This window comes from Muntiacus reevesi, chromosome 5 (genome assembly GCF_963930625.1).
Source record: "Muntiacus reevesi chromosome 5, mMunRee1.1, whole genome shotgun sequence".
Taxonomy (NCBI): domain Eukaryota; kingdom Metazoa; phylum Chordata; class Mammalia; order Artiodactyla; family Cervidae; genus Muntiacus; species Muntiacus reevesi.
This window is the reverse complement of record NC_089253.1, coordinates 51,344,387-51,366,564: the sequence shown is the minus strand read 5'-3', so window position 1 is coordinate 51,366,564 and position 22,178 is coordinate 51,344,387. Positions and strand designations below refer to the sequence as shown.

The following is a 22,178-nucleotide window of genomic DNA, read 5'->3' as shown; positions in this document are numbered from 1 at the left end:
TCACGTGCGCTTGTAATAGAGCTGCCTAATCACTTGTCTAAACTAGACATTTGGTGTGTAATGACTCCTGGCTGCGACCAGAAAGAGCCATCAGCCTTTCTGCAGGGACCAGACCTGCCAGCCATGGCTCCATTGGCTGGAGGAGCGGGGCCGTCCTCCCCAAGGTAGCACCCCTGTGTTAGGAGCCCAGAGAGGGGGTCACCTTTCAAGATTGGGCAAAGACGGCTGACACCCCACTTCCTTCTTCACCTGCTTGCCTCCTCCTGGGCACAGGGTGAGCCCAGGATGGGAAGGAGTGAGAATGTGGGACGGTGGGATGCGGGGGGTCATTTCCCACCTCTGCTAGTGACCCGAGGGGGCGGCTTCTGGAACAGTGGGCCTGTGGAATTGTGGGCCTGCCTTGCCGGCCGGCTGGAGGATATAGGAAATCTGGCAGGGCCTGAGACTTCCCAGGCTCGGGGGTATGACTGGAAAGCTAGCAGATTTGCTATTTGCCCAGAGTTTTGAGATCTGGGGAGAGAGACGCTGGAGAAATATAAGCCACTGCTGTGTTAATTATTATTATTTTTATCATTATTACAGAGGAGAATGTTCCCTTGTTAATTCCCTGGGAAAACAAGCTGGCACCACTCAGGCCTTGAGCCCAGGAGAGCAAGCAGTGGTTAAAAAAAAGTAGCCTCCGTATCTGCTCTACTCCAAGCTGGTTCACCTGGCCGGCTCTGTGCCTCTCACCCACACATATGCACACACACACGTGCCCTCATATGTGGCATAGCCCCTGAAGTGCTTGTTCTTGCATCAGTGGGAGAAAGCTGGCCAGGTCAGAGCAGAACCTTGTGAGACTTGGGGAGAAGACCCCTGCTTCTGTTATTCTGGAGTTTCGGTCGATGAGCACTTTGAACACATCCACCATCCACAAGTGGGCTCCCTCGCGGCCTGGCATGTGGTGTGGTGAGGAGCCAGGGCCCAGCGTCACACGGGCTGGCCTTGTGTCGTGGCTTCTGCATGTGCCAGCTGTGGGGCCTGGGCGGCGGCTTCACTTCTCTGAGCCCCCATCTCCCCTGCAGTGCGTATGCCTGCCACTCTGAGAGGGCTGTTCATGTGGGTTAGAGAAGAGAGAAACTTTGGGAAAGGCCCCGGACAGAGTAAGTGTTCAGTAAATTGTACCTGCTAAACTTCAGAGCAGATGTTCTTTCCCATTTTACAAGTGAGAAGCATCTGGGGCTCAGGGAGGAGGTCCCCTAGTTGGTAAGTGGTGAAGCTTATGTTTCTTTGGGAGATTTCCTTGGGGGCAGTGTGGACCTGGGCCTCCCACTGCAGCCAGCTCCGTCATCCCTGGACTGTACACACACGGCCACCCCTCTGGGGACTGCTCCAAGAGCTGACCTGGACTGCAGCTGCAGCTGCCCCCAGCCTCTGCCAGGTGGGGACAAGGGTGTGGAGACAGAGGAGACCCCCAGCCAGATGGCAGCATCGGGAGCTGGTGGGGGCAGGGAGAGGAGGGATGGATGACCTGCAAGGTGGGAGAGGGGCAAGGAGAGAGGGCAGCAGTGAGAACAGGTGGAAGCAGGGAGAAGGCAGGCCCCACTGGCTCCTGGGGAGCCCATGGCCGGACTGCGGCTCCATTTGCTCAGACAACTGGATGCCCTTCCAAGAGGAGCTTCCTGTTGGTAATAATAAAACATCCTTAAGCTTGGTGGCAAATCCGGCCACTAAATTTGCCTCTCAATATAATATGATTGTGAATTTGTGGCACATGAATTATATCTGAAAACCATTATTTATATATAACTATGTAATAATTATATATACTGCATATACATATATATACACATGCTTATGCATATACTTGCATATTTGTGTGTCTGTAATCACACAGTCATGTCCAACTCCTTGCAACCCTTTGGACTGTAGCCCTCCAGGCTCCTTTGTACATGGAATTCTCCAGGCAAGAATACTGGAGTGGGTTACCATGCCCTTCTCCCGGGGATGTTCCCAATCCAGGAATCAAACCCACATCTCCTTTGTCTTCTGTATTGCAGGTGAATTCTTCACCTACTGAGCCACTGGGGAAGCTCTGCATGCATATATATAAGTTTATAAATATACAAAATGGGGTTGTTAAGGCCACTGTTTCTTGACCCTTCCTAGTTGTATGATCTTGGGCAAGAAGTTTAAGTTCTTTTAGCCTCAGTTCTCTCATCTGCACAATGGGGAGAATATAATGGTTGTTCTGAGTATTTAAAGAGGTAATGAGGGGCAAGTCCCTGGCAAAGAAACAGTCCTTAGTGAAATTGCTTTGCATCTGCTTTAGTTGGACAAGGGGTATGCCGTTGCCCCTTGTTTAGGATCAAGGAAAGTGAGCCCAAGAGGGTTGTCTGCAGGCCTGGAGGGCAGGCGCCGGTGGAGCGCTGACTGTTTGCAGAGTGAAAGGCGTTTCGCCACTTCCTGGGAGGCACAGCTCTGGGAGGCTGAGGAGGGTGACTTTGTGGCCCTGGGGCCGACTGGACCCCCAGTGGACTGAGGGCCCCCCCAGAGCTGCCGGGGTGGGCTTCTCACACCAGAGGGACCCTTACAAGTGAGGAGCTGAGGGAGCTGCCGGGGGGGCGGTGCGGGGTAGCCACAGGTGGGTCCTTGATGGGCATGTGAGCCCCAGACACCCTCCTCCAGCTGGGGCCAGGGGCCTGGGTGGGCTCCCACTTGGAGCAGATGAGCTGAGGTGCAGTTTCTTAGCAAGTTGTGCCTTTTTAACCCCAACCACTCTCTCATCAGGAAGTTCTTCCCCACATCCAACCTCAGCATCCTATGGCCTTTCACCTGCTTTCCTGACCTTTGGTTCTTAACAGATGGGCTTGGCTTCAGATGCCCGCAGCCAGCTTCCCGGAGGCAGCCGGGAAGCGGGTTGAACCCCTGAATGTGTCGGCCCAGGTGTGATCTTGCATGGGGCACATTGACATATTCCCGCGTGGTGGGTCAGGAGGCCAGGGCCCTGGAGAATCTCCATGCCCGCCCCGGCTTCACCCTGGAATTACTTTCCTAGCTGGGCACCTGGAGTGGAACCCGTTCTGAAGGCTGAAACAGGAACACACCACCAGCCTCAGGAGCTAACAGGGAGCCTCTGCAGGCAGCCTGGGCTCGCTTCTCTGCTGCATACTACTTACAAGATCCTGGGCAAGCTCTGTAACTTTTTTTTTTTTCCTCTGTAACCTTTTAAACCCCGGTTTCCTCATCTATAGCGTGGGAATGCCAGTAGTTCGTACTCCGAGGGTTTGGGGCAATTCCGTGAGATCCTGCATGGGAAGCCCTGCGCTGGGTGCCATGTAGGTGCCAAGGCTGAGGTTGGAGGCCTGGCCCTGCGGCACTGCCCTGTGAGTGGTGATGCCCGCGGTCAGTGCTGGTCATCAGCTCCCAGACTGCGGCTGGCAGGCTCTCTGCCGAGGCCTGGCGCTCGGGCTGGGGGAACGGGCAGTCGCAGCTGGGGGTCCCTACACTCAGTGAATGCATTCATGAAGCAGAAGGGGGGCCAGAAAAAAGCAAAGAAGAGGAAAGAAACGCCAGCAAATTCTCCTCTGTCCTCCCCCAGCTCTGCAGCTCCTGGGGGAACTGAGCTGCATAATACAATGGGATTTAATAAAATGCCTTTAACTCACAAAGTTTGTCTGCCGCCAGCTCCTTAATTAAATTGCCTAATGCTGCTTTGCGATGGCAGCACAGACTCCTGTGTTTAAACAGCGTGGTGTTGCCATGGTGCTCTCCCGGCAGGGCCAGCCGGCCTGGAGGAGCATACAGATGAGACGGGGGCCTGGCCCTGCCCGCAGCGTCCGCCGCGCCACACACACCCCAGAGGCACACAAACACCAGACACACACACACACACCAGAGACACACACACACACACCAGAGACACACACACACACCAGACACACACACATACCAGAGACCCACACACCCCAGACACACACACACACCAGAGACACACACATACCAGACACACACACCCCAGAGACACACACACACACCAGAGACATACACACACCAGACACACACACACCAGAGAGACACACACACATACCAGACACACACACACACACCAGACACACACACCCCAGACACACACACATACCAGACACACACCAGACACACACCAGACACACACACACCAGACACACACACATACCAGACACACACACACCAGACACACACACCCCAGACACACACACATACCAGAGACACACACACACCAGACACACACACATCAGACACACACACACACACCAAACACACACACCCCAGACACACACACATACCAGACACACACCAGACACACACACATACCAGACACACACACACCAGACACACACACACACCAGAGACACACACACACCAGACACACACACACATCAGAGACACACACACAACAGACACACACACACCAGAGACACACACACACCAGACACACACACATACCAGACACACACACACCAGAGACACACACATACTAGACACACACATATGAGACACACACACACACACCAGACACACACCAGACACACACACACACCAGACACACACACACCAGACACATACACATACCAGACACACACACACCAGACACACACACACACCAGACACACACACACATCAGAGACACACACACCAGAGACACACACACACCAGACACACACACATACCAGACACACACACATACCAGACACACACCAGACACACACACACCAGAGACACACACACACACCAGACACACACCAGACACACACACACACCAGACACACACACATACCAGACACACACACACCAGAGACACACACACACACCAGACACACACACACCCCAGAGACACACACACCCCAGACACACACACACCAGACACAAACACATACCAGACACACACACCAGAGACACACACACACCAGACACACACATATGAGACACACACACACACCAGACACACACACAACAGACACACACACACAACAGACACACACACATACCAGACACACACACATACCAGACACACACACACACCAGACACACACCAGACACACACACACCCTAGACACACACACACCAGACACACACACACACCAGATACACACACACCAGACACACACACATACCAGACACACACACACACACCACACACACACACACACTACAGGCCTGGCCCCTGCCCACAGTGTCCACCCCACCACACACACACACACACACACACACACACTACAGTATACCCTGGTGTTCCTGGGAAAGGATTGAATCCCTGCCAAGAACGCTAGCTGAGGCTTTACAAAGGGGAGCCCTGGGGACACTGAGCAGAACGGAGCTGGCCTGCTGGCGTGGCAGTGGTCCTGGGCCCCGCCCTGGCACTCGGGCAGCCCCTCGAGGCCTGGGAGCCGGTATCTCCCCAGCCACCACTCCTACGGGCAGTCGCTCCCTCTCCCCTGGTGCCCACCCAAACGCCCTTGTCTGTGTGTTCCGAGACCCAGGGAGGGCCGGAAACGCTGGTTGAGAGTCCGAGTTTGGTGAGAAAGGGGTAGGATATTCTTTGACACATGGAGGGTGGAGGAAAGAGACGCTCACTTGCTTGTGGAATTTTCCTTTAGATGCAGTGCTTCTCAGTAAAACCAGTTGGGTATTTTCCCCCTATACTTTATTATGAAAAATTTTAAATATTGTATCACAGCAAAGTTGACGGAATTTAACAGTGAGCAGTCATATACTTGCTACCTAGATTCTACCATTAACCTTGGGCGAGACTTGCTTTATCACGTCTCCTCACATCCATCAATCCATCTTATTTTTCCTGCATTTTAAAGTAAATTGCAGGTATTAGTACATTTTCCCTAAATGCCTCAACAACTGTGGAGTTCAACTTTATTTTACAGATTTGTTTTTTATGTAAAATTTTCATGCAAATAAATTCTGTGGAGTTTTCATTCCATGCCTGCGTTGTACCCCCAGAGACTGGTTTAATTGGTCCGGAGTGAGATGCAGACATGAGTATATTTTAAAAAATCCTCATATGAATCTCTGGTGCAGCTGGAGTTGAAAAGCAAAGATAACAGGAGGCAAAGAGTTATCATTTTTATTTCCCCCAAGGAGAATGCGAAGCTCTGGTTGCCTGTCCCCTGTTTACACTTCCAGCCCCACTTCCCTTCTCCCAGTACCCTGTGTGTATGCATCACACGTCCACATTCATGCTTCTTTTAGGGTGTACATGTGAACCCACTCATGCTCATGTTAGCCTTACAGGGTCTCTTCATCTATATTTCCAGTGGCAAAATCCATATCTGTTTCAGATCATGTACAAGTCACAGAGATGAACCTGAACAAATCTTAGGATGATCAGGGAGCTTAACGATGACCAGGATTGAGGCAGCGGATGCAGGGATGATGATGCTAGTGAAAGGTGTTCTCAGTGATGTGTGGTGATGACGGTGAGTGAGGGGGTCCTGGCATCACCGCTGAGGATGAGGGCAACGACAGGAGCTGACACTGATGGAGACGGGGTGCTGCAGGCGGGGGGCCGCCAGTGTGGTGTCCATCCCAGGTGACCGCCTCACCTGGTGGCGGTCATCACGTGGTGCTGCTGTTCCCTTCCTGTGAGGGCGTGCAAACAGACACTTGCTCACCACACTGATACCCATCTGGGGAGAATGTTGGTCGGCATATGGCAGGAAGGTGGGTCCCGCCACCTGAGAACCCCACTGCTGCAAAGTGCAGCTCCTTCCCAAATGCCGAGAGGTCACCTGAGAGCCCAGGACGAGGCCCTGACAGAGCAGCGGCCCCGCAGTCGGCTGCCCTGTCTCACTGTGCTTTAAAAAGACACAACTCTAACGTTAAGTACAGGCGGACCATTAGCAACATTTATTTAAGTTGACCAGCTCTGAGCCAGCTGGACTTGGGATGCCAGCCATCTCAAGATCGATAGAGATTTTATTTGCTGCCTTCGTGGTTTCCTGTTCTTTCATGCCTGGTAAGCTTGAGTGAGGACAGAGGGAAAGGGCTTGGGTTCCTCCCTGAGGCAACAGGGGCAAAAGGGTGCAAAGCCCAGCACTCCCGTCTCACCACAGCACTTAGCTGGCCCCTGTATGCATTGTCCTGGGCTGCTGGGATGAGAATGAAGTTAGGATGCTAAGGTGTGCTACTTTAAATATATACATATATATCAAATATATCTCAACATATATATGTATAAGGAATTGTTAGAAAAATATCTTAATGTTGTCCAACCCTTTCATTTTACAGATGAGAAAACTAGGGCCAAGTGGGCAACAAATAAAATCCCTGTTGAGAACAACAATAAAAATCCCTTTCACGTATGTAATATTTCTAATGTGGCAAAGACACCTCACACCTGTGATCTGATTGGATCTTTAAACCAGCCCTGTGAGCTGGCAAGGACCTTCTTGCCCATTTGACAGATGGCTCCTGAGTCATTCCCAGATTTTTTCCACTAGCACTTAAGCCTAAGTGGTATATCACAGCCCATAGCATATTTCACACTCATGTTTTCATTAGATCTAAACCAGATCTCTGGACAAAAGATGGAAGGCACTAGTCTAAACCCCATTTTTCAGAAGTGAAAACTGAGGCTCTTGGAGATTAAGCATTTTGCCAGGTTTGTACAGTTAGTAAGTGGTAGAGTGACAGCCAGAATCTAGGATCCCAGCATAAGTTTGCTGGGACTGCCATATCAAGTACTACAAAGTAGACTGGATGGCTTAAACAAGAGTAACTTAATCGCCTTGGGTTCTGGAGGCCAGAAATCTGAAATCAGTATGTTTGCAGGGTGGCAGGGGTGCAGTCTTCCTGCAGCCTCGAGGGGAGATTCCTTCCCAGCCCCTGGTGCTGTCTTCCTCGGCTCAGAGCTGCAGCGCTTCAATTGCATTCTTCATCACCTCATTGAATTCTCCTTGTGTCTCCGTGTCTGTATCCAAGTTCACCTCTTCTTACAAGGACACCAGTATTGGATTAGGGCCCACCCTAACCTAATATAACCTCATCTTTACTTGGTTACATCTGCAAAGACCCTGTTTCCAAATTAAGGTCACATTCACAGGATCTAGGAGTCGGTCTTCGCTGTATCTTTTGTGGGGGACACAGTTCAATCCTAAGGGTCCAGTGGTCTGCAATGCTGTTTGCTTCCCGTGCTCCACCCCACCCATTTTCTCCTCTGTGGCTGCTTCTACCAAGGATGAGGCGCTCCCCTCTCCTGCAGTGCAGAAAGTGGGGCTGGCTCGGAGCGCTTTTCACCTTCCGCTCTTCCCAAACGATTACAGGCTACTAGGGTGGAATCATGAAATAGAGGCAGGCTTTTTGTCTTTTTTATTCTCAGACAGTAAAAATCATTAAAGCTTGCTCTTAATTAGTTTCATTTCGAAGCTTCTAAATATTGATTTAACCTACACTCCTTTGTACTTGCTGCAGTCACTGAATTATGCCTGATATTGATCATGGGATGGAAGCATTTCCCTCCACCAGGCCCGGGGCCCTAGAAGGCCGTGGTCCCTCAGTGGCGTTGTGGGGCTCAGAAGGCATTGATGGGCTTGGAGGCAAGAAGACCCTGCCAGGTTGGATAGGGCCTTCCTCTCCCAGAAGGGCTATTCAGCTTAGGCCACGGGGCAGTTTCTTTCTCTTGGGCTGGCCCATGCTTGGGGGAATTTGATCAGCTGGAAACCTCCCATTCCTTTCCAGGCCTGAAGAGAGCCAGGCAGGGGGAGCTGGAGGTGCTGTGGGCTCAGGGTTTAGAGTGTGGGCATTGGCAGCCACCAGACCTTGTCTGACTCCTAGCTTTACCAGCCGGATGTTGTTGAGCGAGGGACCTATCCTCTCACATCTATGAAATGGGGCTAGTAATCCCTTTATCTTGCTGTGGTTTTGAGCATTGAGTGTGACCACTCATGTCAGAGCCCAGCCCAAGGCCTGGCTCATAGAGTCCTCAGTCAGTGGCTACCATTATTAACACTGCTGTCCCTCTGGGATAATAAATCTGAATTTGGAAGCACACACTGTCTTTTAGCTGTGGCTCCATTACTTGTTTGCTATATGATCTTGGGCAAGTCGCTTAATATTCTTTCCATTAAAATGGGAGTGATGACATCTATGACCCTGCCAGCCTATTGTGAGACTCACACAGGATCATGGAGGAGGAAGAATTTAAACTGTGAGGTGCATACGGTCATAAGGGGTATTATTGACGGCTACAGGAGGTACTGCGTTCGATGCCCTCTGTCTGCATACTGTGGCCCTTCTGGCTCCAGCCTGCTGTTCCAGTCTCTTCCTACCACTTGCACTCTTGGAAACTAAGGGGGACCACTCAGTTCTTGAAGTTCTCTTCGTCATTTTTATCCCAGGACCTTTGTTCCTGGTGTCCCCGGTATGTAAAGAATATCTTTCATCATCTGTGCATCTGTTGACCTGTTGATTTAGACAGCACTTCCCTGGGAGGTTTGTTTTTTAAAGAAACAAAAACAACTTTATCAAAGTACATTTCATACCTTCAGATCCACCCATTTTTTGTGCATAGTTGAATGACTTTTGGAAATTCCCTCTGAATTTTTGCCCAGTGTCCCTCATGAGGCAGAAATGTGTTTTCTCCTCATGAGGCAGAAATGTCCCTGTTGCCCTTGGTAGGTACTTCCATGACACCTCTTATCATGCTTTAGTAGAGTGGGTTTTTTTAAAATCTGTGATCACACCTGCCCTTCCCATGACCTTGTACCCCTAGCCGCCCATAGTGCCAGCATACAGTCGCGATTCTATTAACGCTCATTGGGTAGAGAATTTCCTTGTGGCCAGGACAGAGGTGCAAGGGGTCTGGAATACTCAACTCGTACCTATCAGCATAATGATAAGAAGCTCATCATACACAGAGTTTTAATTAAGTATTCCTAGCTGGCACTATTCTTGTTCACAGAATTCTAGGCTCAGCTGTGGGGGGAGCCTTAGAGATAATCCAGCCCAGCAATTCTCCAACATGGAGCCCGTCGGAGGCACCTGGAGGGTTTGCGCAAACAGAGGTAACTAGGCCCCACCCTCCGATCCTGGAGGTCTGCGGTGGGCTTGCGAATCTGCACGGCTAACAAGCTCCCAGGTGATGCTGATGGTGCCAGTCCAGGGACCCCAGCTTTAGAACCGCTCTGTAGCCCAGCCCCCCAGTTCACGGGTGAGGAGCCCGAGGTCTGGAGCAGTAGGAGGACACACCCCAAGGTCGGCCCAGGCCAGGCCGCAGACCCAGTCCTGTCCTGCCCCGCGTCCTCTGACCTCTGCTCCTGCCCTAACTGCAGAGAAGGCGGGTGCAGGCACAGGCCACACAGGGCCTCTGACAGGCTCCCCACCAGCCTGACCCCAGGTGGGGAGGGACGCTGTGCTGACTTAGGAGGGAAGCAGGGACAGGGAGGGCCCCGGGAGGCGGGCAGGCGGGCCTGGAGGAGGCCACGAGGACAGGCCCTTCTCACTGCAGTGGTTGTGGGGGGGACCCCCCGCGGGGCTGCAGCTGCAGTCATTTGTCTCGAAGGCTTGCCCGAGACAGCTGACAGAGAGGGGAGGCCGTGAGCCCCACCGGGACCCAGGCTCCTTCCGACGCGTGATTTATCTCGGAGCTTCATCTGGCAAACCTGCTGATGAAACGACTCTCCTTTTCTCTCCGCCTCATCAATTTTCATTCTGATTTCATTTTCTTTTTCCGTTAGAAGAGCTTTGGCCTTTCTCCTTGTTTAACTGGTCTGCTCCCCACTTGCTCTGCATCTTTCTCCTCAGCCGCCCGGGCCCCGCGCCCTCCCCCCAGGCACCCCTCCCGCCGCACCCCACTGCGCACACCTCGTGTTTCTCCCCACCTTGGTTCTGGGCACACGAGTCACAGAGTTGCCCTCGAGGGGCTCACAGTCTGATAGAGGAGCTGAGCACCGTATTGGGTGTGGGTTCCTCAATGAGAAAAAGAGCAAGGGATTAATTAGCTGGGGGTGGGGGTGGTAATGGAAGACTTCAGAGGAAATGTGAACTGAGACCTCAGAGAATTCCCAGGGTCCATGGGTGCTGACAGGGACTTCTGGGCAAGGCCCCTGCATGTGCAAAAGCAGGGGGGCAGGAAAGAGCATTGCTTGCCTCTCTGAAGCCTCCCCCTCCTTCCGCCTGCACTTAGCTCCCAGGGAGCCACTGTGTCTTAAGGGCTGCTGAAACGCTGCCCAGCACCCTGGGTGATTCTAGGAAGAGCGGGGGAATTATTGGGAGGGAGCCGGGGAGGCTGAAGGTCAGCGCTTGGTCTTCGCTTCCCCTTTGGCTGGTGGCCAGTGCAGAATGTCTTCGGGCTGCAGTCACGCTGGGGCATTTAGAGCGCCTCTAGGAAGGGCCCTCTCGACCCTTCCAAGGGGCACCTGGGCAAATGGAGGAGCTGCTCACCTAAGCCAAGGAGAGTGAGCTGTTTGTTGGGTAAGAGTGTCAGACATTGGAGATCTATAAGTGGACTGAGTTCTAGAGCCTTCTAGAGTCCTGAAGACTAGAAACAGAACCCTGTTAGGAAGCTGCAGGGAGTGCTTAGAGAGAGATGGAGAGGGCAGCTCCATCAGGAAGGAGTGTCAGGCTGAGATGGAAGAGCTCCTGGGAAGGGCCGCCTGCTCTAGGGGCACATAGCCTGGGGCAAGCCATCTGGGGCGGGCCTGGTGCGTGGGTGGCCTGGAAGCTGGAGACTGTGCCCCAGACAAACCCAGGGAGATGGAAGTGGAAGAGGGCTCTCCTGAATGCCAGGCGCTTGGCAGGCATCACCTCTTTCAGATTTCCCCCATGAGGGAGGTCTCTCCCCAGTTACAGAGGAGCAGCCTGAGTAAGGATGCTCGAGGTCACCGGGATTCAGGTGCAGACTAACTCCAAAGCCCTTTTGAATGGCTGACCTAACCTAGGTCCCCAAGAGTCCAAGGCCAGTCCAGAGACCTGGAGATGCAGATATTTCTTTCTGGAAATAAATCCCTTCCCTCCCAAGTCAGGAAAAGGGACAGTGAGTCCTCTCACTGCAAAGTGGAAGAGAGGGCAAAGGTGGACAGGAGAACCTCATCCTTTCCCCCAAAAGATGCCCCCAGTTTTTATCCCTGCTCTCCTCCAGTCTCCCCAGCATCTTCTACTCTTGGAAGTCAGCTTCTGGCACTAGAATCATGGAAGCAGAAAGGGCTGGTGTGTGAGGCACAGCCAGGTTCCCACTCAGGCCGGTCCACATCCGAGCTGTGGGACCTGGGTCTGATCCCTGGGCTCCACTGAGCTGAGGTTTCTCTTCTAAAAATTACCCCCTTACAGGGATGTTGGAAGGATGGGAAGAGGTATCTAAAGGGCCAGCAAATAGAAATCCAGCATGTACAAATCACTCAGGGATGTCATATCTTCCCTCTGACACTGATTTATATCATCCTTCTTGTAGCATCAATGAGAGTTGAAGGGACTCACCTCAGTCAGAGAGGCTCTGCAGACTCATCATTTCCAAGCTTCTATAGCTGCAACTCAAAGGCAAAAATGCATGATTTTGCATCATATCTGTGTGTACGCAAGTGTGTGTGTATGTGTGTGTATAAAACAGAAAGAAAAACATTTCTCAAAACATTGCTTAGTCTAGCTACATACCATGCACTCTATTGTCTATTTCATTTTTTAATGCACATTGTTATCCACTTTAAACTGTTTTCATGACCCACTAATGGGTTGAAGTTCATAGTTCATGGTTGTGAACACCTCCCACCTTCTACACTGCCCTAGGTTCTGAGAAGACAAAAGTCAGTACCAAACCATCCTTTCCTGCAGGAGCTTACATCCTGGTTGAGAAAGCAGGCTGACTGAATGGCAGTAAGACAGACGCTGTTATGGTGGAGGTTTGTTCTGGGTTCCAGGGGCTGCGGTGGGCGTGACCACCTTTCTCTGGGGGACTCTGGGCACATGTCACAAGAAGGTGGCCTTTGGGATGGATTTTTATGACTGGAGAGCAGTTTGACAATTGAAGTTGGGGAGAGGTTTTGCTGGTTGAGTGGGAGGCCTGGGGAAGGGAAGGAAATAGCAGGTCTAGTTTGGGGGAAGCGTGAGGTGTTTGGGAACAAGAGGGTCACTCAGGGCTGAGAAGGAGACACTGAAAGAGGCTTTTGTAAGAGTCAAGACGACCGATAAGAAGGGATCGTAAGCATGAGCACTGTGGCGGGCGTGTGTGAGGCGGGAGAAGGGTGGGTCAAGGTGGCAGAGAGTTCCAGTCTTGGAGACTGGTGGGTGCTGGTGCCGCCTGAGCAGGTTTGGTGTGAGATGTTGGGCTTGGGGCACTCTTGTTGAGTGCAAGGAGCCTCTCAATGGGCAGGTGGAGGGGTCCGGGGCAGTTAGAGGAGTCTGGTCTGGGTCTCTCCTTTCTGGCCACTCCCCTGCTTGTCCTCTTGCCTGGAGCCGCAGACTGTCATCAGAATATCTACAGCTCTGGTAGCAGAAAGGGGCCAGCAGTGCTGCCCCAGGAGGAGGCCAAGACTCAGCAGAGCTTTGGGGAAAGGCTGCCAGGGGTGTGTGAGGCCAGGAGGTCATCCTGCCTTTGCCTCGAGGCAACATGGTACTCACGGGTTCAGGTCATAGGGTTCCAACCAGAGAGGGGACCCTAAGATGTAGAACTGTAGATCAAGAAAGAGAAATAGGGCTTCCCTGGTGGTCCAGTGGTTAAGACTGTGCTTCCACTGCATGGGACACAGGTTCAATCCCTGGTTGTGGAATTAAGATCCCACATGCCATGCGGCATGGCCAAATTAAATAAATAATAAAAATTAAAAAAAAAAAAAAAGAGAGAAATAGAGGAATCAGTCTCCCTTCTTGGAGATCACTGATTAAGAATGAGATCGTGAGAAGCTATAGTCACTGTGAAGCAGGAGGATGAATTAAGTGAATTTCAAGTCTGAGGCTCTGGAATTCCCTACAGCCAGAGTCAACTATTTCCAGAGCCATGGTTTCAACTTGTGATAGGAAAGGATGGGAAATTCTGTGCTTAAAAGAGGAAACTGACTGATGGTGACAAAGCTAGGCGGGACGATGGCTACTCCAGGTGGGAGCTGGACAGTGACTGGGAAGCGTCACACGGGAACCTCAGGAGGACTGGAAGTATCTGTTTCTTGTTCAGGGGGTGGTTATATTGGTATCTACTAATGTAGAAATTCACCAGGCTGCACACTTGGGATTTGTGCCATTTATGTACTCTCTTATTATACCTGAATAAGAGAAAGGAAAAGTTTACTACAGAAGGTGAGAATTGAGAAGGAGGAGCTAAGATGGGAGGAGAGGCAACGGGAAAGGGGCCATGACGTTGCCCCTTGTCTAGGACAGGCACATCCTAGACGTTGATCCGGGCTCCTCACAGCAGCTCTGTGAGAAGGTCTCATCCTCACTTCCCTGCCTGGGTCACTGACTTTGCCCAAGGTCACACAGTGAGCGGCAGAGCCAAACTCAAAGCTCTGATCGCAGAGACTGGCTTCCTTCTGCTTCACCACTCCTCCTTTGCATAAGTTATTTATGGAATTCAGACTCTGGAAGACCAGATAAACGCTGAGGTCTCCTGCAGCCCTGAGGTCCTGGTTGTCTGTGATTAAATGGGAGGCGGGAGTGAGGGCTGTGCTCCCTTCCCAGGAGGAGCTCTCAGGGGCCAGGTGTACAGATGGAGTGCTGCCCCCACCCCCGCCCCTCGCGTCCCCCCACCCAGCACTTATCTGCCAGTGAGGAGGCCGGAGTTTATCAACGCTACACTCAATTATGCTGCCCATCTGTCTCCGCAGCTCAGGGGGCCCTGGCACTGAAGCTGCAGTGAAGGCCAGGCTATCGATCACTGCCTGCTGCTCCTCCCTTCTGAAGGCTCCCAGCCCAGGGGGGCTGGGCTACGAGGAGGGGTGGGGAGACAGAGCCGCTTTGCACCCACAGCCATCTGGAGGAGTGGTGCTGTCTGCTGGCAAGAGCCACTGGCCCTGCTGGGCCAGAGAAATGGGAGAAGGGCCGCTCTGCCCCTGATGCCAGCTTCTCCAGAATTCTTCATTTGGTGCTTTGCCTAGGATCGGGGTTCAGTGGGAAGTGTGTGGAGTCCATTCCATACTTTCTGCTAGGTCCAGAGCAGCTCCCCAGAAGAGGGGGGTCCATCAGGGCTCGCAGAGCCAGCTTTTCCAGGAGAAGCTTTGCTTCTCTCTTCTCTTGGGCTAGATCACTCTGCATCCCCCTTACTGAAGGCCAAGGCTGCAGCGGTCTGCACACGGCAGCCCCCAGCCCCCAGTTCAGAGGCAGACTGAGGTCTGTGCCACCTCACAGAGGAGCAGGGTCTTCTCTGTGTGTCCCCACGGGAGTCCCTGTAGCCAGGAATCAGGGCATGGTGCCCGAGGGCCCCCTAAGGTCGCCATCGGGGAGGAGGGGCAGAGGGTGAGGTCATCCCTGAGGGGGCTGGCCTCTGGGGCACACTTGCTGGGCTACCAGCCCTGCATTCTGCTCCTGTCCGGCCAGCATCGGTCTGCCAGGCAGTGAACCTTGGCTGGGCTGGGGAGCCAGGTTATGGAGTCAGAGACCTGGGTTTGAATTCTGACCCCACCATGTCAGAAGCTATGTAACCTCCGACATGTCACTTAACCTCTTGGTGCCTCAGTTGCTTCTGCTGCAAAGTGAGACTAAATAATCTCTTCCTTCTCTGCCTGCACACAAGATCGATAGAATTACATGCTTCACTCTTTGTATTCACTCACCAGTACCCTTGCACACTCAGTCCTACACTTGGCACCATGGGGACACAAAAACATGCATGACACGGCCCCTGCCACCAAGAGCTTGCAATCCAGTTGGGGAAAGCATACATGTGATAATCTGAACTCTTGCTCACCCAGGGAGATTATAGATAAAAGACAATTAGCTTTCTCTGCAGCTCCCAGCAGAAACTGCTAATCAAGCCTGCATGAGTGGGCCATGTGCAAGACAGCCTTAAGCAGTGATGGCAGGTGAGTGGGCAGCTCTGAGTTCCATCCTGGAAGGGGCTGCGAGCTCAGCAGTGATGGGGAGGACTTGTCTAGGCCTTTGCCAAGCATCGGGGCCAGAGGTGCATGTGAACGTTAGGCATCCAGCCACTGCCCCTCTCTAGATGCCGGCTCACCCCCCAGCCCAGCCACAGGGGCAAGGAGGTGGGTGAGCCTGGGGTGGAGGGAAAGGCACGTCTCTGAACATTTTAAATGAGTTTTAAGTGGCTTCTCGATGCCCTTCACACAGTTGTGCATCCCAGAACAGAGGTGCCAGGACAGAGGCACTGGAGGAGGAGCCTGGGGCTTGGGCAAGGCTCGGGGCCCTCCCCACCCAGTGCAGCCTTCTCTTCCCTCACGAGCGTCTCGGGCTCTCCTCATCATTTTGCATTTTTGGTCCTGCCAGAGTGGCACTCTTAAAGGTGTGGCATTTGGCTCTGCCCCCAGGTCCCCACCCCACCTGGGGATGACACTGGGCCTACAGTGGGCAAGCTTCATAGGGGCTGGTTAAGTCCTAGGATCCAACTTCTATCCCCTCTAAGAAGTCCTGGAGCTGGGGTGCCTCCCCATCCTGGGGGATGCAGAGAACTAAGACTAAGCCCTCTCTCTGTGCACCGCACCCAGCTCCTTCAATCCTAACAACAAGCTCGTTCTACACTAAGGAGCAGATGCTCAGAAAAGTCAACAGTTTTTCCCAAAGTGCTCTGGTAGGAAGTGATAAGTAATAGTAAGATCTGTTTGATGGTAGGTAATGTTCTCTTAAGTCAGGCCTGGGCAAGAAGCAGAGGCTTCTTGTGTGCCCGTGAGGCAGGACTGCAGTCCCAGCCCCACGACAGGGACAGCCCTGCTTCCTCTGCACCCACGCAGCACACTGCAGAGTCCTCACCCTTCCTCCTGACCTCCACTCACCGGCCTGCATGGCTGAGTTCCCTGGCTCCCCTCTGCACGTGGATGTAGGTGTGCATGGTTTTGTACACGTGTGTTTGTTTGCCCTGAGTTTTATGTGTCAGTGTACACACACCCCCCACGCAAAACCTCTGTGCATTTTAAGTCATGTTGTTTTTCCCACCTTCAGAAATAGCTGCAGAGGAAGGTGGGAAGTAGTCAAATGTAAACAGGCATGCCGCTCCCCTGCTCAGAGGAGGCCTCCAACTGCTCCCCTCCCAGCCCAGCATCCTGGAAGTGGGAGAAGGCAGCAAAGAGCCCCTCTGGCCAGCTGAGAGGCCCCTGCCTGCAAGGTGATGGGAGACACAGGTCCCAGCTTCCCATAGCTCCCTGGCAAGTAGTCATCTCCTTGGGGGACAGAAATAGTCACCCAGCCTGCTGCTGCAGCAGCCAGGGCAGCTCAGGGTGCCCAGGATTGGGTCGGGCAGATGTGGGGCAGAGGACAGCGTAAAGGGCACACCCTCTGAATTCCTGGCTCTTGCCACTTGCCAACTGTGTGGCTGGAGCCAAACTCTTCAACCATCTCTGAACCTCAGTTTCTTCATCTGGAAACTGGAAGTATTAATGCATGTCTTATCAACTCTTTATGATGGTTAAGTGAAATAAGACATGCACAGTCTTGGGTCCTGGCAAATTGCAGGTGTTTAGTAATCGTGTGCTCCCCTGACGCCTACAGCTGGAAAACTACCAAGTCAGACCTCCACTCAGAAGTCAGATGAGGCTTGGAGGTGCCCTCTAGCTCCCCATCTTGGTTCTAGGCCAAGGCTGGACTTGCATCAAGGGTGATGCAGCTGGCCCTGGGTTCCAGAGAATCTAGACCGGATTGTCCATGCCTGGGAAGGAGGAACAGCAGTGGCTGGGATTCTAGATGGCGGTAGGGGTAAGGACCCAGCCTCCTGGGGGAAGGAGCCCTGGGACCACAGAGATTGATTTATATGATAAACTCTCCCTGGGCCCCTACCCTGGGCTGTAAGCATGATGATAAGTGAGAAGGTGCCCAGCTGGAGAGACATTTCCACATGGTGTGATCAGGGCTGTGATGGAAGAAAGCAGAGGGCACTGTGAGAACAGGAGCCAGGCCCTTAGCCTTCCAGGGGTGGAGAGGGTGAGAAGCAGCTTTCTGTAGGAGCTGACTGGCCTTAAGTTGAGTTTTGAAGAACAAGTGGAAGTTGTCTGGGAGACAGTGAGGAGGAGACAGGGGTGAATGTCAAGGGTAACTCTGGCCCAGAATATTGGCTGCAGTCAGTATGGTGGCCAAATCTAGGAGAATGGGCAGAGGCCAGATCATGTAAGATCTTACCTGCAGGACTGAAGAGCTCAGGCCCAGGCTTAAACACACCTCCTCCTCCTAGCAGCTTGGCCAGGCTGCTGGAGAAGGGAAAGCCCCAAATACCAGGTAGGGAAGTTGGCAAAAAACAAAGCCAACCTCTATCCCAGGAGAGCCTAAGCAGACCCTAGACGACCACCCTACCGTCCCAGCCAGTCTGGGTATAGGGTCGGGGCCCACTGCCTTTCAACTTTCAAAGTTTTAGGAGCTTACCCTGGAATTGCAAAGCCACCTTTGGTTCTGCCACCCTCTACCTGCACTGTTCAGAGAGATGTCTGAAAACTATCACTTTATTTCCCGTTTACTAAACAGTGAGCCAAGGAGGAAGTGAGGAGAGAAGTGAGGCAGGCTGGAGAATCTACTTCATGTCTCTCTGGGCTCAGAGGACTCTGAAGATGGCAGCAATTCCAGCCACCCCCTCTCCTCCACACACACACACACCTTCCCCGAGTTATCCGGGAAGCTTCCAAGGCTCAGAAGGCTTCCCAGAAGACTCTGTCACTCCCCTAGCAGATGGGAGAAAAGGACAACAAAGCCGAAGGGCTGTAGGATGGAATTCAGGAGCCCTGGGTCATCTTGTCCTTTGGCTTCTTGAGTCTAACCAGGGAGACACAGGAGGAACGGGTAGATTCTGATCCTTTGAACCCTCCTTAACTCTGCGTCCTCTTCTTCCAGGTTACCCTGATGGGGCATGGTGATGAGTGAGCAGACCCGGCGCCTGTAGACCAGGATGGAGCACTGTTCCCAGGAGGGCAGGACATGGTGTCCTCCCGTCCCTGCATAGAATGACTGCCCTGGGGGGGTGGTTCCCTGGGTCCTGGCCGAGCTGCTGACCCTCAGCCTGCAAACCACCAAGAGCACCAGGACTCCAGACTCTCCTTGTGGATGGTCCCCTGCCCTGCAGCTCCACCATGAGGCTCCTCGTGGCCCCCCTTTTGCTAGCATGGGTGGCTGGTGCCACTGCCACTGTGCCTGTGGTACCTTGGCACGTGCCCTGCCCCCCTGGGTGTGCCTGCCAGATCCGGCCCTGGTATACCCCTCGATCATCCTACCGCGAGGCCACCACCGTGGACTGCAATGACCTATTTCTGACGGCTGTGCCCCCAGCGCTGCCAGCAGGCACGCAGACCCTGCTTCTGCAGAGCAACAGCATCGTCCGCGTGGACCAGAGTGAACTGGGCTACCTGGCCAATCTCACAGAGCTGGACCTGTCCCAGAACAGCTTCTCAGACCCCCGAGACTGTGATCTCCGCGCCCTGCCCCAGCTGCTGAGCCTGCACCTGGAGGAGAACCGGCTGACCCGGCTGGAGGACCACAGCTTCGCGGGGCTGGCCAGCCTGCAGGAACTCTATCTCAACCACAACCAGCTCTACCGCATCGCCCCCAGGGCCTTCGCGGGGCTCAGCAACCTCTTGCGGCTCCACCTCAACTCCAACCTGCTTCGGGCCGTTGACAACCGCTGGTTCGAGATGCTCCCCAGCCTGGAGATCCTCATGATTGGCGGCAACAAGGTGGACGCCATCTTGGACATGAACTTCCGGCCCCTGGCCAACCTGCGCAGCCTGGTGCTCGCGGGCATGAGCCTGCGGGAGATCTCTGACTACGCCCTGGAGGGGCTGCAGAGCCTCGAGAGCCTCTCCTTCTACGACAACCGGCTGGCCCGTGTGCCCCGGCGGGCGCTGGAGCAGGTGCCGGGGCTCAAGTTCCTAGACCTGAACAAGAACCCACTCCAACGAGTGGGGCCTGGGGACTTTGCCAACATGTTGCACCTCAAAGAGCTGGGGCTGAACAACATGGAGGAGCTGGTCTCCATTGACAAATTTGCCCTGGTCAACCTCCCCGAGCTGACCAAGCTGGACATCACCAACAACCCTCGGCTCTCATTCATCCACCCCCGAGCCTTCCACCACCTGCCCCAGATGGAGACCCTCATGCTCAACAACAATGCTCTCAGTGCCTTGCACCAGCAGACCGTGGAGTCCCTGCCCAACCTGCAGGAGGTGGGTCTCCATGGCAACCCCATCCGCTGCGACTGTGTCATCCGCTGGGCTAATGCCACCAGCACCCGCATCCGCTTCATCGAGCCCCAGTCCACGCTGTGTGCCGAGCCCCCGGACCTTCAGCGCCTCCCAGTGCGGGAGGTGGCCTTCCGGGAGATGACGGACCACTGCCTGCCCCTCATCTCCCCCCGCAGCTTCCCCCGCCGCCTCCAGGTGGCCAGCGGAGCCAGCCTGGTGCTGCACTGCCGGGCGCTGGCGGAGCCGGAGCCTGAGATCTACTGGGTGACGCCTGCTGGGGTCAGGCTGACGGCCGCCTGGGCGGGCCACAAGTACCGCGTGTACCCCGAGGGGACGCTGGAGCTGCGGAGGGTGACAGCGCAAGAAGCAGGGCTGTACACCTGTGTGGCCCAGAACCTGGTCGGGGCCGACACAAAGACAGTTAGTGTGGTTGTCGGCCGGGCCCCCCCGCAACACGGCAGAGACAAGGGCTGGGGGCTGGAGCTCCGGGTTCAGGAGACCCACCCCTACCACATCCTGCTGTCTTGGGTCTCCCCCCCCAACACACTCTCCACCAACCTCACCTGGGCCAGCGCCTCCACCCTCCAGGGCCATGGGGCCACTGCGCTGGCCCGCCTGCCACGGGGCACCCACAGCTACAACATCACACGCCTCCTTCAGGCCACGGAGTACTGGGCCTGCCTGCAGGTGGCCTTCGCGGATGCCCACACCCAGTTGGCCTGTGTCTGGGCCAGGACTACTGAGGCCGCTTCTTGCCGCAGAGGCCTAGGGGACCGGCCCGGGCTCATAGCCATCCTGGCTCTCGCCATCCTCCTGCTGGCCGCCGGGCTGGCAGCCCACCTTGGCGCCGGGCAGCCCAGGCAGGGCGTGGGTGGGCGGCCTCTGCTCCCAGTCTGGGCTTTCTGGGGCTGGAGCACCCCTTCCGCCCGGGTGGTGTCGGCACCCCTCGTCCTGCACTGGGATCCAGGGAGGAAGTGGCCCAGGTCCTCCGAAGGGGGGACTCTGTCCCCGCCGTCGTCACAGAGTTCCTAAAGCTCAGCCTGCTCTCAGCAGTAGAGAAATAACTTGGACTACTTTTTACCAAGAGGGAGGTGATCTGGGCCAGACGCCCTGCCAGGAAATTGACCTGGACCCACATGCTTGAGGCCTGGCAGCTGGACTGAGACAGCCAGCTTCGAGCCCCAGGGGGTGCCTCTGCAGCCTCCGGGAACCGCCTCACCTTCGGGGGGCGCCTCGGCTGCCATTCTGAAGAGCGGCTCCAAGGAGCAGGAAGGACTCTGGCTCGAGCCGCCTACCTCCCCAGTTGTCTTTCTGCCTGGAGAGTCCTGGGCCTCTGCCTGGATGTCCCCTGCCTGCGTCCCCAGGCCCCCGGCCCACAGGAGGCACTCCCTCCTCTTCGCTGTCTCTGTACAGTCTCAGTTGCTTGCTCTTTCCGCCCCTGGGCAAGGGCTGAAGGCCTCTCCTCCCGACCTGGGGGAGAGCTGCTCCCCACGTGGGCCGCCCCCCGGCCCTCGCTGGATTGGAAGGACGCATGGAAGAGGGACGCCCAGGAACGGCTCTGCCCAGCAGCCGGCTCACTCTGACAGTGACTTTCTGTAGGCAATTTTGTACCTTCGTGGAGAAACGTGTCGCTTCCCCTCAATTCAGTTTTGCTCCTGTTTTGTAAAAAATAAAAATAAATAAGAATCACAATAATCAGGGGAGGGGAATGGAACAAAAGAGAAGCGATCATTCGAATACTGAGTGTAACTACAGAGCTCTCAGTTCGGAATCCCTTCGGAGCCTGAGGGTGACAGGGGACTGGGGGGGATGAGGGAGTTGGGGGGGCTTGGAGCTAGAAGCCCGGTTTGCCCCGCAGGTTTGGAGCCTGACCTACAGGCGCCTCTGGACCGCTCC

The 22,178-nt window shown here is 54.3% G+C and overlaps 1 protein-coding gene across 4 annotated transcripts in view; it reads left to right on the top strand.

Moving 5' to 3' along the window:
- LRRN2 (leucine rich repeat neuronal 2) overlaps positions 1-21,935 on the top strand; it is a 65,579-nt gene extending 43,644 nt beyond the window's left edge. For all 4 annotated transcript variants that reach the window (XM_065938224.1, XM_065938227.1, XM_065938226.1 and 1 more), the window contains one exon: positions 18,940-21,935. In XM_065938224.1, the coding sequence (XP_065794296.1) occupies positions 19,176-21,314 (2,139 nt within the window). In that variant the 5' untranslated portion in view covers positions 18,940-19,175 and the 3' untranslated portion in view covers positions 21,315-21,935. The remainder of the gene's footprint in view (positions 1-18,939) is intronic.
- Positions 21,936-22,178: the final 243 nt, after the last annotated feature.